General features: G+C 46.3%; 1 protein-coding gene across 1 annotated transcript in view; it reads left to right on the top strand.

Annotated features, from left to right (window-relative positions):
* MTHFD1 (methylenetetrahydrofolate dehydrogenase, cyclohydrolase and formyltetrahydrofolate synthetase 1) overlaps nucleotides 1-13420 on the top strand; it is a 72501-nt gene that overhangs the window by 32712 nt on the left and 26369 nt on the right. The window contains exons 15-22 of the mRNA XM_082216968.1: nucleotides 97-171; nucleotides 1131-1233; nucleotides 2304-2380; nucleotides 3980-4120; nucleotides 5233-5301; nucleotides 7212-7323; nucleotides 10106-10245; nucleotides 12937-12978. Of these exons, the coding sequence (XP_082073094.1) occupies nucleotides 97-171; nucleotides 1131-1233; nucleotides 2304-2380; nucleotides 3980-4120; nucleotides 5233-5301; nucleotides 7212-7323; nucleotides 10106-10245; nucleotides 12937-12978 (759 nt within the window). The remainder of the gene's footprint in view (nucleotides 1-96; nucleotides 172-1130; nucleotides 1234-2303; nucleotides 2381-3979; nucleotides 4121-5232; nucleotides 5302-7211; nucleotides 7324-10105; nucleotides 10246-12936; nucleotides 12979-13420) is intronic.

Below are 13420 nucleotides of genomic sequence, written 5' to 3' on the forward strand. Positions count from 1 at the left end.
GTGTGTGAGAGAGAGAGAGAGAGAGAGAGAGAGAGAGAGAGAGAGAGACTTGCTGAGTGCCCTGCAGCTGCTAATGAAGTGCCTTTGCTCCTTAAGGCTCTCTATTCCCGATTGGTCCCTTCTGTTGACGGCGCCAGGAAGTTCTCCAACGTCCAGATCCAGAGATTGCGGGTGAGTTTGCAGAGCCTATTCCGGTAACAAATTTCCAGGTCCCTTCCGTGTGGATGTTTCATGAACTATATACTCAGGGATGTGACCATCTTGCATGTTCGCAAGCATAGAATTTGGTGCAAAGCCCAGAATCCTTTTATTTTATTAAAAAAAAACTTGTACTGAAAACAGCAAAGCATAAAAAAACCCAGGCAAACAGGAAGCAAAAAAATGCAAGATCTGGTATCTGGCAAATGTATGCAAAGAGTAATGTGAGGACTTGCCTTAGACATTCAGAAAACAATTACAAAATCAAAAAGTCGCACAAAGGACTAATCAAGAACACTTAATGAAGTCATATGTGTGCATCAGTGTTGTCATGTAAGCCATCAGGAGCCAGCAGACAGTTGCAAAACCCAGAATCCTGGCCCTGTAATTTATGAGATTTGCACCCAGGCAAAGTGTGATATACTATGCCAGCCCTCACCAGTGCCCTCCAGCTGTTTTGGTGGATAGTCTGAAAGAGCTGGAGGGCACCAAGTTAGAGAAGGCTGATTTGTACAAGTCTCTCTATTTCTTCAGGAAAATCTGGCTCTACATTATATATCTTCTTTCAGATTAGGCTCCTGTTCAAGTTAGCTAGGCAGGAAACACCCTTAGGACCCATATCTATAGCTGGCCCATTGAAGCTGAAATTCTGGCTTAAAAAAAATTCTGTCACTTACATCATTCCTGGTTTGCACAGGATGCTAAGTCATGGCTTAGACAAACCATGGTTCAGAGTTATGTGCAAACCATGCTTTTTCACATTTCTTCTTGGCAGGTTTCAAGTTTCAGCCTAGGCTTTTAGACGCTGCTCTCCCTTTATTTATTTATTTATTTTGCTTTAAGAACGATTCCCCCCCTCCAAAATGAACTTGCTCATTTCCTGTAACTACCCACCATCTTATTTCTCTCCCCCTCCTTTCGTTCCTCCTCAGAGATTGCATATTGAGAAAACGGACCCAAGGGCTTTGACGGATGATGAAATAAACAAATTTGTGAGATTGGATATTGATCCAGACAGCATAACATGGCAAAGAGGTATTGGCGCAAAAATAACCCACAGTGGGCAAAGTAGAAAGATGTTTAGAAAGGTGGGGGAGTTTGAGCTTTTGTTTTTGTGTGTGTACAAAAAAAATGCTTTAAGGTTTAGACTTAGAGATTCCTGCTTATCTCCCTCCACTTCCTGTCCCCATCCCACAGCCTTCAATGTTAGCCAAAATCTGATTGCACACAGATTATAGATAGTTTTGATCCTCCGCTTCCTGTGTGGCAGAACTGTCCATCCTCCAAGGAGACGGCCGTTGCTTCTCTGCATGAGTCATTGCTCTGGGCTTGCCGACTTCCAATCAGGAACACCCCCAGAATTGCTGGGCCTTTACAGAGTTATTGATAGGGCTGGCCCAAGATTTGAGGAGGGCCCTGTGCGACATCCCCTCTGCTGGGCTTATCTGGTAGCAGGAAGTGGCCGGCAGAGATGTTCCGGTCAGCATAGGGTTTCGGAGCTACCATTTAATTTGATTTTCTGTGCAGGCTAGCCGCACGGACGCTGCTGGGAAGCTCTCAAGATGTAGCTGCTCAGTACTGATTGGAACGCTTGGGGAAACTGTTGACCTCTAAAAGTTTTTGGGAGGGAGAGGGCTGTGCCCCTGTGTCTGTGTGTTCCTGCATGTCTTTGAGTGTGTGCACGTATGAGTAGGCGTTCACCTTTCAGCAGCTTTTCTGAGCTAATGGGGTAGGCAGGCTAAGGCCCAGGGGCCAGATGCGGCCCAATCGCCTTCTCAATTCGGCCCGCGGGCGGTCCGGGAATCAGTGTGTTTTTACATGAGTAGAATGTGTCCTTTTATTTAAAATGCATCTCTGGGTTATTTGTGGGGCATAGGAATTCGTTCATCCCCCCCCCCCCAAAAAATATAGTCTGGCCCACCACATGGTCTGAGGGACGGTGGACCGGCCCACGGCTGAAAAAGGTTGCTGATCCTTGCTAGCCCCCCCCCCCAAAAAAAAACCTGCCTAAAATGCCCATGTCACAGCGTCCTTTTTAACCTGCTTTCAGCCATCCATCCATTCATTCTCTCCTTCCCTCCCTCTCCTCGCTTTCCCTTGCTCAGTGATGGACACAAATGACAGGTTTCTGCGGAAGATCACTATTGGGCAGTCTCCAACCGAAAAGGGGTTCTCACGCACAGTAAGTGCCCTTTCTCCTCTCATTCCGAGATGCTTTCCTATTCGGGGGGGGGGGGGGGCAGGATTGGCTAGTCTTTGAACAATAGCATCTTACCGTCCCTTAGCAACTGGGTTGACCTTCAGCTAAAAGGTGTTGGGGGTTTTCTTTCCCCACTGAGTGTTTTTCTACAGGTGATGTGCATGAGAACATAAAAGGGGTGGGTGATCATATGTACCTGCTGCTAACTTTCTCTGAAGGGTTGGCTTTTCCACCCAAAGTGTTTTGGAGTACAGTGGTACCTTGGTAATCCCTTCTGGAGTCCCATTCGCATCCTGAGTAGAATGCAACCCGCACGTACGTGTCGCGATTCGCCGCTTCTGCACATGCGCGTGACGTCATTTTGAGCATCTGCGCATGCATGAGTGGTGAAACCCAGAAGTAACATGTTACTTCCGGGTCGCCGTGGAGCGTAACCTGAAAATGCTCAACCTGAAGCATACTTAACCCAAGGTATGACTGTATTCTGGTTTGCAAACATTTTTCAGAAGCTGAACGTCCAACGCAGCTTCCATGGCTTCTGATTGAGTGCAGGCGGTTCCTGCAGCCAATTGGAAGCCGCACCTTGGTTTTTGAACCATTTCAGGAGTCAAACGGACCCTAAAGATGGATTTCTTTCAGGCAAGCAAGAGGCGTTGTGGTAGTTCATGTTGGAAAATGCCCTGGGGTGCTCCTGCAGCCAGCCCCCGCACTCCGAGCGTCCTCAACGACGTATACCTGATGGTATATGCACACTAATCTTCTAGCATTGCACAGCAAGAAGTTTGAGACATCGTAGAGCTAATCTATGTATTTATTTACACACTATGTACAGACAAAGAATTATGGCATCCTCTCTCATCAGCTCAGAGAGAGAACAGGACGAAGTAAAAGCAAAAGTACAGTCCCAACAGTACCCACAACGGAAGAGAGAAAAGGCTGTCTTCCATTCCCACGGTCTTCCCAGACAGGCATGTGATTTACACCAATCACATCTGCAGCATTGAATGCATGAAATATTAACAGTTCGAGGATTCATTCCAGAAAGGCAAAAGCAACTCAAGGAAGGTGTAGCTTGCAGGATGTGGGTGACCTGGGAAGCGTCTTGGGGGCCAAGCAAAAAGGCCACATTGGCCCCTGAGTCTAATGCTTCTCTCACCTGTTAACCACAAAAATCCATCTTGCCATCCAGGCAAGCAAGAGAAACTCTTGCAGTTCAAGGACACATTCCAGCCAGGCAAAACCACTTGAGGAGGGCAACGAACAGGGTCAAGGAGATGTGGCAGAAGGAAAGTCCTGAGTGGGATGGAGAGGCTTGAGGTGCCACATCCGTCCCCTGGATCTGAAATCCCCTCGTCTTATCTCAACCTCTGCAGTTTGCAGGAGCTCTGCCCATCCACCAGCATGCAGCCCCCAACCGCTTCCCGCCAAGGAAACAGGGCCCTTGCGAGGCAAGGAAGATTCCCCCACCCCACATCCCCACTATAGAGTTTGTGTCTGGAGACGGTGGTTCTCCTTTAAAACAAAAAAATGCCGCTTGGGTTGAAGGGGGACTGTTTTTGACCCTGTCCTTCCCTCCGGCAGGCTCAGTTCGACATCACGGTTGCCAGTGAAATCATGGCGGTCTTGGCTCTCACAGATGGCCTGGAGGACATGAGGCGTCGCCTAGCCAAAATGGTGGTGGCTTCCAGCAAGAACGGCATTCTAATTACCACAGAAGATCTGGTACGTAGGCCGTAATCTTCCTCAGAAGACAAAACTTTGCCCAAACTGACCTTGATGGTGCAAGTTTCCCAGAAACCTCTGCCGGATTTAATTCTGGTTCAACTGTCTCTTGGATCTGGGTGTTGAGCTCATAAACCTAAGCTGGCCCCAGGATAATTTAGAATTATAGAATTGTGGAGTGGGAAGGGACCCAAGGATCATCTTTTCCAGGCATAGACAACCTTGGCCTTCCAGATGTTTTGGGACTACAACTCCCATGACCCCTAGCTAACACGACCAGTAGTCAGGGATGATGGGAATTGTAGTCCCAAAACATCTGGAGGGCCGAGTTTGCTTATGCCTGATTCAGTCCAACCCCCTGCAGCGCAGGAACGAAGCAGAACCTGTGGAGCGTCTTCTTCTTTGCGAGCCCCTTGTGATTCAGATAGTCTGAGGAGGCCCTGCTCCAGAATCCCATTGTGTGCCTAAGGTAAATTGCCCTGGACACCAGCTTTAATTTACATTTTAAAATTAAAAATAGGGAGAAGTAGAGGCCTCGCACGCACCAAGGCTGGTCTCTTCGGCACTCGAACACTATGCTTAGGATCCCAGAGGTAGATCATACATGTGTGAAATTGCCCTACCTGTAATTATGGAATGGTGAGCATGGCATCTTCAATTGTGTTCATTTAGCATCCTATTTCTGTCAAGGTAGAATACAGTGGTGCCTCGCAAGATGAAAAGAATCCGTTCTGTGATTCTCTTCGTCTGGCGGTTTTTTCGTCTTGCAAAGCAAGCCCATTCACGGATTAGCGCTATTAGCGGCTTTTAGTGGCTTATCTACTGATCGGATCAGCTGATTAGCGGCTTAGAAAAAGGGGGGAAAGGAAAAAAAATCCCAGCAGGAACTCGCAAGACATTGTCGTCTTGCGAAGCAAGCCCATAGGAAATTCGTTTTGCGAAGCACCTCCAAAACGGAAAACTCTTTCGTCTAGCGAGTTTTCCGTCTTGCGAGGCATTCGTCTTGCGGGGCACCACTGTAGTGGGCTCCCTTGCGGTTCTTGGAGCATCTTAAACCTGAAGAAATTGGTCAGAACTGCCACCCAGGTAACTCTAAACACTTCTTTCTTTAGGGAGTTAGTGGTGCCCTGGCAGTTTTGATGAAAGATGCTATTGAGCCTAACCTCATGCAGACTCTGGAGGTAAGTGCATATCCTGTGCGAGCTTTGTGCTTTCAGTTGGAAATTGGAAAACCTACCTGTCGTTTCCCCCCCCCCCCCAAAATGTTGTGAGGCAGTGGTTCTCAAGAACATTTTGCACCTGACAACCAATCACCCCTTCACGCTTTGCCTTGTTTGTTTGCTGTGTTTCCAAAGTGGATTGCGATTAAAAAAACATTAACACAAACAAATGGGATAGCTCAGTCATGAGACCCTTAATCTATGAAATGGTAGAAAAATAATCTCAGAGTGGAATCAGCTGCCGATGGCACTAGATCCCTGGCCTGGATTTATCCTCTTCTGCCTGCCCCCAAGGGGGGGGGGGAAATGGCTGGAGAAGGAGGGACAAAGGCTGCCTCAACAGATCTCCCAGGCCACTGGCGGTCCAGTCAGGAGTTGGTGGCTCTCTGCTGCTTGGCCTAGTCTCCCTAGCTTCTGCCTTACCTCAGAGCACACAGATTGTAAATAGGGGTTGGTCTTCATGTTGCTTAAAATAGAAATTATATAGACCTGTCAAGGGCAACTGGCCATGATCAATAGAACCTCCCCATGCAGAGGCATGGAATACGAGTTACTGTGAGGAAAACAAGAGGAAGTGTTGTTTAACCAGAGGTGTGGTTGGAATCAGGATGCTAGCCTGGGATTCTTGCAAATTCTGCAGGCTCTTAATCCAGAGGCAAAGCTCTTGCTATTTAAAGTTAAGTACCGAAATATAACGCAGCAAGAATGGATGTGGTTTACAGACTTGTCGCATTCCCAGAAGGTGTGGGGGTGGCCAAGAAAGGACTCTGAGCTATGAGGGAAGCCAGTTCCTAACAGGCAAGATTGCATCTTCTTCCCCTACCCTCAGCTAGCAGAGGTGGAGGTGGGGGGGGGGTTGCCGTCTGCATTCCTGAAGGAGCCAGAAAGGTTAAAACTTCCTGGATCCTGCCCATTCTGTGCAGGGAAGGATTTGGCTTGAGAAGTGAGAGTTCCCTCCTCTCCTGTAGAACTGGTTGGGTTTGACAGGCACAGAAAGAGAGAGCCCCATTTCATTTTGCTTTCAATTTGTATACCATCTTTCTATATTACTATACACAAGACGGTTTGCAGCAACAAAATATACACACCTTATAATAATCTGATCCAGTGTAAAAAGGCATAATGAAACATAACTTTAAAAATGAACGACTTATGTCATATAAAGTGATATTCACTGATGTGTTAGAATATAATAGAACACAACAAGATTAACTCTCAAATAATAATTAAATTCACTCTTAACAATTGCAATAAATATAGCTCAACTTGGGGTGACACAGAAGGGACTGTGATGGGCTGATTTTTCTTGCTGATTTTTAGTTCTACCTAGTTTCCACTTTGTTGGGTTGCTTCACCAGAGACACTTGAAGTGCTGCAAGATTTTTAGAGCCCTAACACATGCTTACTCGCAAGCAAGTGCCATTGAGATCCATGGAATTTGCTTCTGAGTAAGTGTGCGTAGGACTTGCCGATCAGAAGGTCGGCGGTTTGAAATCCCCAGAACGGGGTGAGCTCTCCTTGCTCGGTCCCTGCTTCTGCCATCCTAGCAGTTCAAAAGCATGTCAAAGTGCAAGTAGATAAATAGGTACTGCTCCAGTGGGAAGGTAAACTGTGTTTCCGTGCACTGCTCTGGTTCGCCAGAAGTGGCTTAGTCTTGCTGGCCACATGACCCGGAAGCTGTATGCCGGCTCCCTCGGCCAATAAAGCGAGATGAGCGCCGCAACCCCAGAGTCGGCCACAACTGGACCTAATGGTCAGGGGTCCCGTTACCTTTTAAGTGTGTGTTGGGCTTGCAGCATTCCAGGTGGCAAAGCATCTTTTTTCCCTTTGCATTTCCTTCTTCCAGTTGCATTTCCCCCTTCTCTTCTCAGGGCAACCCTGTGTTTGTCCACGCTGGTCCATTTGCCAACATTGCCCATGGCAACTCATCCGTCCTGGCAGACAAGATTGCCCTGAAACTCGTCGGCAAGGAAGGGTTTGTGGGTGAGTCTCTGTGCGCCATTTACTTACAGAATTCACAGCTGCACGATGCAGTGGGTGGGGGAACCTGTGGCCTTCCATAGGTTTCTGGACTACAACTCCCATGATCCCTGTTGGCCTCTCTAGCTGGGGATGATGGGAGTTGGAGTCCAGCAACATCTGCAGGGCCATGGGTTCCCTATCGTTGCTGTTGCGCCGAAAAACATTTGTGAAATTGACCTAGTAGTTCAAGGAGGGATAGCTTTGTGAATTGTGACCCCTTCCCCAAGTTTGTTTCCCATAATCATTTCAACGATTCCTTGGCTTGTTTACTTGGGTGTAAGTCGTATTGAACACAGTGGGCTTACTTCTGATTGGACATGCATAGAACTGCTATGGGTTTTTGCAAGGCAATTCTTGTTTTTAAAAAATAAAATAAAAAGGCAGAGAGAAATTCAAGCCTAAAACAAAAGTCTTGTGTTGTTCAGAAAGGCTTGCAAGGAACAGCACGCTGTGAGTTCATCTATTTAACAAGCCTGCTTCAGTCACTGCCCTTTCTCTGGAGGTGTGTTTAACACTGCACCTCACGGATAAAATGAGATGCTTGAGGAACAAGCCGCCCACTCTGTAGAAGGGTGTATTTTTCTGCATATATTCAGCTGCTGTCCACTGAACTGGCAGCCCCCAGGGAATGGCAGTGGCTGTGTTTTCCACCGTATTCTCAAAGAGCACCTCAGAACAAGGCTTCATGGGGGAAACAAAATGGCTGCACCTCTGTTTCAAATTGCGCCAAAATAATTTTACCTCATCTTGGGATTATAGCCAGACAAAACAGCCAGTTTCAAAGTGGGTGAAGTGGCTGAGAAAATGGGCTTTGTCACTTTGGCCCACCCTTCCGGCTGCTATCATTAATTTATTTATTTAGAATATTTACATGCAGGCTTTAAATCAGAAGTAACTGAGGCAGAGTGCAACATAAACTTCTTCTCTGACGATCACTTGTAGCTGAGTAAGATTGTCTTCCGTTTGAGGACCTGGACATTCTCAGGGAAACCAAATTAATCTTGATTCCCAAAATGCAACACAATAATTTAAGACAATCCACTAAAACACATGAAACACCATGAGGGTTTGAAAATCTGCATCTTCCCAATCTAAGGAACAGGTTTTATTTCTAGGTGTTTTTTTCCCCTTTTTTCCCAGTTATTTTTATTGATTTTCCGTAATTTTTATCGAAATTAGTACAAATTTAAAAGCTGACTTCCAGCTCCACCCCCAACGTTCCTTCTTTTCCCCTCCCTCCATTGCTGCTCCAAATACATTTGCTTCCCCAACTTTCATTTCAATATTCAATAAAATCAAACATATTTATTTATGCAATAATATTTCAACCTTTGTCCTTTCACATCGGCTGTACAAGTACCAATTTCTGCTTAAGACTTTTGTATATATTATTGTAGCCTATCCATAAAATAACCAGGTAGATAAATCCTGTCTATGATAATCATGAATCAGTAATGACATATCAGACTGTCAGGGCCTGCTCTGTATCCAGGGGGAGACCATTCCACAAGGAATGACTTTTGTGGGAGCCCACCTGACTGCTTGGGGTCCCCATACCAGAGGACATTTTGCATAAACTCTTTGACACTGTTCCAGCTGGAGCAATGGCTTTGCATAGCTAGGAAAGAGGGAGGGCAATGAAGTGACTAGAGCAGACATCCCCAAACTCAGCCCTTCAGCTGTTTGGGGACTACAATTCCCATCATCCCTGACCACTGGTCCTGTTTGCTAGGGATGATGGGAGTTGTAATCCCAAAACAGCTGGAGGGCTGAGTTTGAGGATGCCTGGACTAGAGGAATGAGGTCAGTGTGGTGCAAACAAACAGCAGAAGTGCCAGGTCAGGTCTGCTGATATGTTTGCACCATGCTGGCCACGTCGCTGCCTTGCCCCTCTCCCTCCAGGTGTGCTGCAGCGACTCGGGTGATGGGAGGCCAGGTAAGCTGAGCGCTAGGAGTCGAGAGACTCAGGGGCTTGCCGGATCTCTGCTAGGAATGCCTTACCCTTTTCGGCATCGTCACTGCTCTGCCTCTCCTAGTTTGCTGCTGCTGCTGCTTATTAATGACATGCCTGGGGAGCTTCTGCTGGAGGTGTGTGAATAGAAAGGAAAGAGGGGTTATTAAAACCCTCTGGTTTTCATCCTTGGTGCGCATCTCTGATTCAGTTGTGCTTCAGGCAGTTCCATTTCCTCATTCCACTCTTGCCGTTTTGGAAAACTCTTGCATGTTTTCCAAAGCGTGAATTCCTCCGAGTTGAACACCAGAGTGGATAGGGACATGGGTGGTGCTGTGGATTAAACCACAGAGCCTAGGACTTGCCGATCAGAAGGTTGGCAGTTCAAATCCCCGCGACGGGGTGAGCTCCCGTTGCTCGGTCCCTGCTCCTGCCAACCTAGCAGTTCGAAAACACGTCAAAGTGCAAGTAGATAAATAGGTAAGGTAAACGGCGTTTCTGTGCGCTGCTCTTGTTTGCCAGAAGCAGCTTAGTCATGCTGGCCACATGACCCGGAAGCTGTACGCCGGCTCCCTTGGCCAGTAAAGCGAGATGCGCGCCGCAACCCCAGAGTAGTCCGTGACTGGACCTAATGGTCAAGGGTCCCTTTACCTTTAAAACAAAAACAAAAAACACTAGAGTAGATGGCTTAAGGACGGAGATTAAAATGAGAATGATGCTAATGCTACCAAGCAAATAGAAAGGAGATTGTACATAATATAACGCAGTGTTCTCCTTCTGTTCCGCCTGCAGTGACAGAAGCTGGCTTCGGAGCAGATATCGGCATGGAAAAGTTCTTTGACATCAAGTGCCGGTATTCTGGGCTGCAGCCCCATGTGGTCGTCTTGGTGGCTACTGTCCGAGCTCTGAAGATGCATGGTGGAGGACCTACGGTGAGTGGCGACCTTGGCGATAGGGAAGCCCAGAGGCCAATGCTTAGGCCATTTTAGTTCCCCCATTCGGTGCCTTCCAGGTATTCTGGGCCACATTGCCCATCAGCTCCAGCCAGCACGGCCATTAATACCTGTGGATGTTATCCACATGTATGTTTTGATTTTTGAAGACTTAAAATTGAGGATAAATGAAGATACATACAGAGAGGTGATGGGACAGAAGGGACCTTTGGGAGAGACATACCAGAGTGGCTTTTCTCAGGGTGTGTGACTGACGAAGAGGGAAGCTCTCCCAGTTGAGAGCTGAGAGGTTTCACTTCTCTATATGAGGATCAAAAATTAATATATAATGGAGGGCTGTATATATACAACTCTGTGCTCTTTCTTTTCTCATTTCCTTCATTTTCTGTATTGTTGTTGCTGTCATTTTAATAAGTATTTTTTATTTTATTTTATTTTATTTTATTTTATTTTATTTTATTTTATATAACAGAAATAATAAGAAACCAAGAAAGGACAATAAAGGAGGGGGAAAGAGGAGGGGGGAGAGAGAAAGAGAAAGGAGGAAAAAATAATAGCTATAAGGGCCCTTTATCACATTTATATCATATGATAGAATAAAAACCCAACTAGTCTAAAATAGTAATAGATGGGCCCTTTAGCACTTTTGTTGTTGTTATTTTAGACTAGTTGGGTTTTTATTCTATCACGTGTTGAAAACTCTTAATAAGATTTATATTTTTTAAAAAAACTGGAGGGCACCAGATTGACTTATCCTTCCCCAAAGTGTGCAGTGATGTTGAGAAATCCGGCTCCACTTTCCAGCTGCCCTTATTGGGTAGCCAGTGCTCTCAATTCCTCTCCAATCTCCCTCAGTTTCTTTTTCTGATTCTGATCCTCTCCCTGCCCCTTACCATCCATGATGAGGTTTATTCTCTTTCTTCATTGGAAAAGCAAAAAACAAAACACATTTTGCTCTTTCCCCCGCCCCCTCTATACAGTCCTCTGCTTGCTTCTTATTTAAAATTTCAAAACGACAGCTTCTGTCAGTATATAAGTGATGGTTAACGTTATGAAGGCGTCGGGCTTTTAATTTGCATTGCTCCTTTCCCCTCGTGGCCCTTGCTGTTTAGATAAGCAAAGCCTCCTTGCAGAGACTTGTCTCTGATAAATTAGGTTTACATTGGCTGCGTTGGTGGAGCAACCAGACTGCCATGTTTCAGAAGCAAATCTCCATTTTGGGTAGGCAGCAATGCTCTGCTTTTCTGTTTCTTGCAGATTCCTCAGGCTTTGCGGCATAAGCAAGAGGCAGTTTCTCTAGCTGCCCCCCTTTTTTCTTTCTGTCGCCTAATCCCTGATAAGTATTCTGAATATTTTCCATATTTAGCTTCTCCTTACAGAGATGTCAAGCAAAATTACTGGCCTTCTGTGTCAAAGAGCGTTTGCTTTTTTGCCAGTCTTAGAAATACCTTACTTCCTTTTTTATCTTTTGAGTTCAAAGTGATCTTATTTTTTAACAGACTGTGTGTGTGTGTGTGTGTGTGTGTGTGTGTGTGTAGCTAAAGATGGAGTAAAAAGTGAGAGAGAGATTTGCACACACACAAACACACCGTGCCTCCTGGTGACTGGCAAACAACCTCCTCTTTGCTTAGCTTGGAACAGGAGCTAAGATGAGTTCTTCTCCAGAAAAATATTAAGAGTCTGCAGGAGGAAGGGGGAAGGTCAAATTCATTCCCTCAGCATTGCCCACTGCTTCTTTGCTAATGAGATCTTTTGTGTGCCGCTGGCTATCGTCTTCACAGTCTGGTGTCTCTCCTCCTTTGGCCTCAGAGCCTTGTGTTGAGAGGTAATGATACGTCCCTGGAGGCAGCCATCTATTCTTTGCGAATTCATCAAAGGGAAACAATTGCTGCTTGGTTCATTATGTTAATGTGCAGGACTCCTAGACCTGAGCCAAAATTCACAACCTTTGCTGTGTCCTTGTAGAAGAACTCCCCTTCTCTCTCAAAGTGGGGACCTTTCCTAAAAGTCTAATTTGTGCCCACTCCACCTCTGGTCCACTTCATCCTGCTTGTGAGGAACATGAAGGAGCGTCTCCACCCCCATCATTCTGCCTGGACGCTGAGGTCCAGCGCTGAGGGCCTTCTGGTGGTTTCCTCATTGCGAGAAGTGAGGTTACAGGGAACCAGGCAAAGGGCCTTCTCGGTAGTGGCCCCCGCCCTGTGGAACGCCCTCCCACCAGATGTCAAAGAGAACAACAACTACCAGACTTTTAGAAGACATCTGAAGGCAGCCCTGTTTAGGGAAGCTTTTAATGTCTGGTGCATTATTGTATTTTAATATTGTGTTGGAAGCCGCCCAGAGTGGCTGGGGAAACCCAGCCAGATGGGCGGGGTATAAATAAATTATTATTATTATTATTATTATTATTATTATTATTATTATTATTAACCTTCTAAGCACCTTCAGCAGGAAGCCCACTTCACAGTCCATTGTTACTGGTTCGCAGCGGGTTGGGAGTGCCTACTCTCTCCCTATACAATTTATGACAGCATTAAAAAAAAATCTTCTTTTTTTTTTTTTGAACTTCTCAACAGGGCTAAACAGGCTCCCAGGTAAACGCCAGGGTTGGGAATGAAATTGGAGTTCATAGGGAATGCCACCTCCAATGCCTGTTTTTGCTCTTTGCAGGTCGCTGCCGGAGTTCCCTTGCCAAAGGAGTACACTGAAGAGGTAACAATAATCTGCCAACTCCATTTACTGTTCCCTGATCTAATAACAACTTTGCAAGACACAAGGCAGCCTCTGCGCCCTCAATACGTGCCCTTAAATGCAGTACATATACTTCCGCTCTGAAAAGTGCTGCTTCCCGTCTCCGCTCTGGGGAATAAAGATTGCTCATTTTGAGCCAAGATTCAGGGACCCAGTTCTTACATCATAATCCCAGGCCAGTAAACCATGGTTTGTTGGTCCCCAAATGATCTGTGTGGCCACACCTCCTTCCCTCATGTACCTGATGCCAGCACTTCTAGCCTAGGTTGTTGGAAACCACAGTTTTCTGTGATGTCCAAACAGAGAAACCATGGCTTTAAGCCCTGTTAAAGACCAGGATAAGGGACGCGGGTGGCGCTGTGGGTTAAACCACAGAGCCTAGGACTTGCCGATCAGAAGGTCG

The sequence above is a fragment of the Podarcis vaucheri genome (assembly GCF_965113315.1).
Source record: "Podarcis vaucheri genome assembly, chromosome: 1".
NCBI classification, from domain to species: Eukaryota; Metazoa; Chordata; class Lepidosauria; order Squamata; family Lacertidae; genus Podarcis; species Podarcis vaucheri.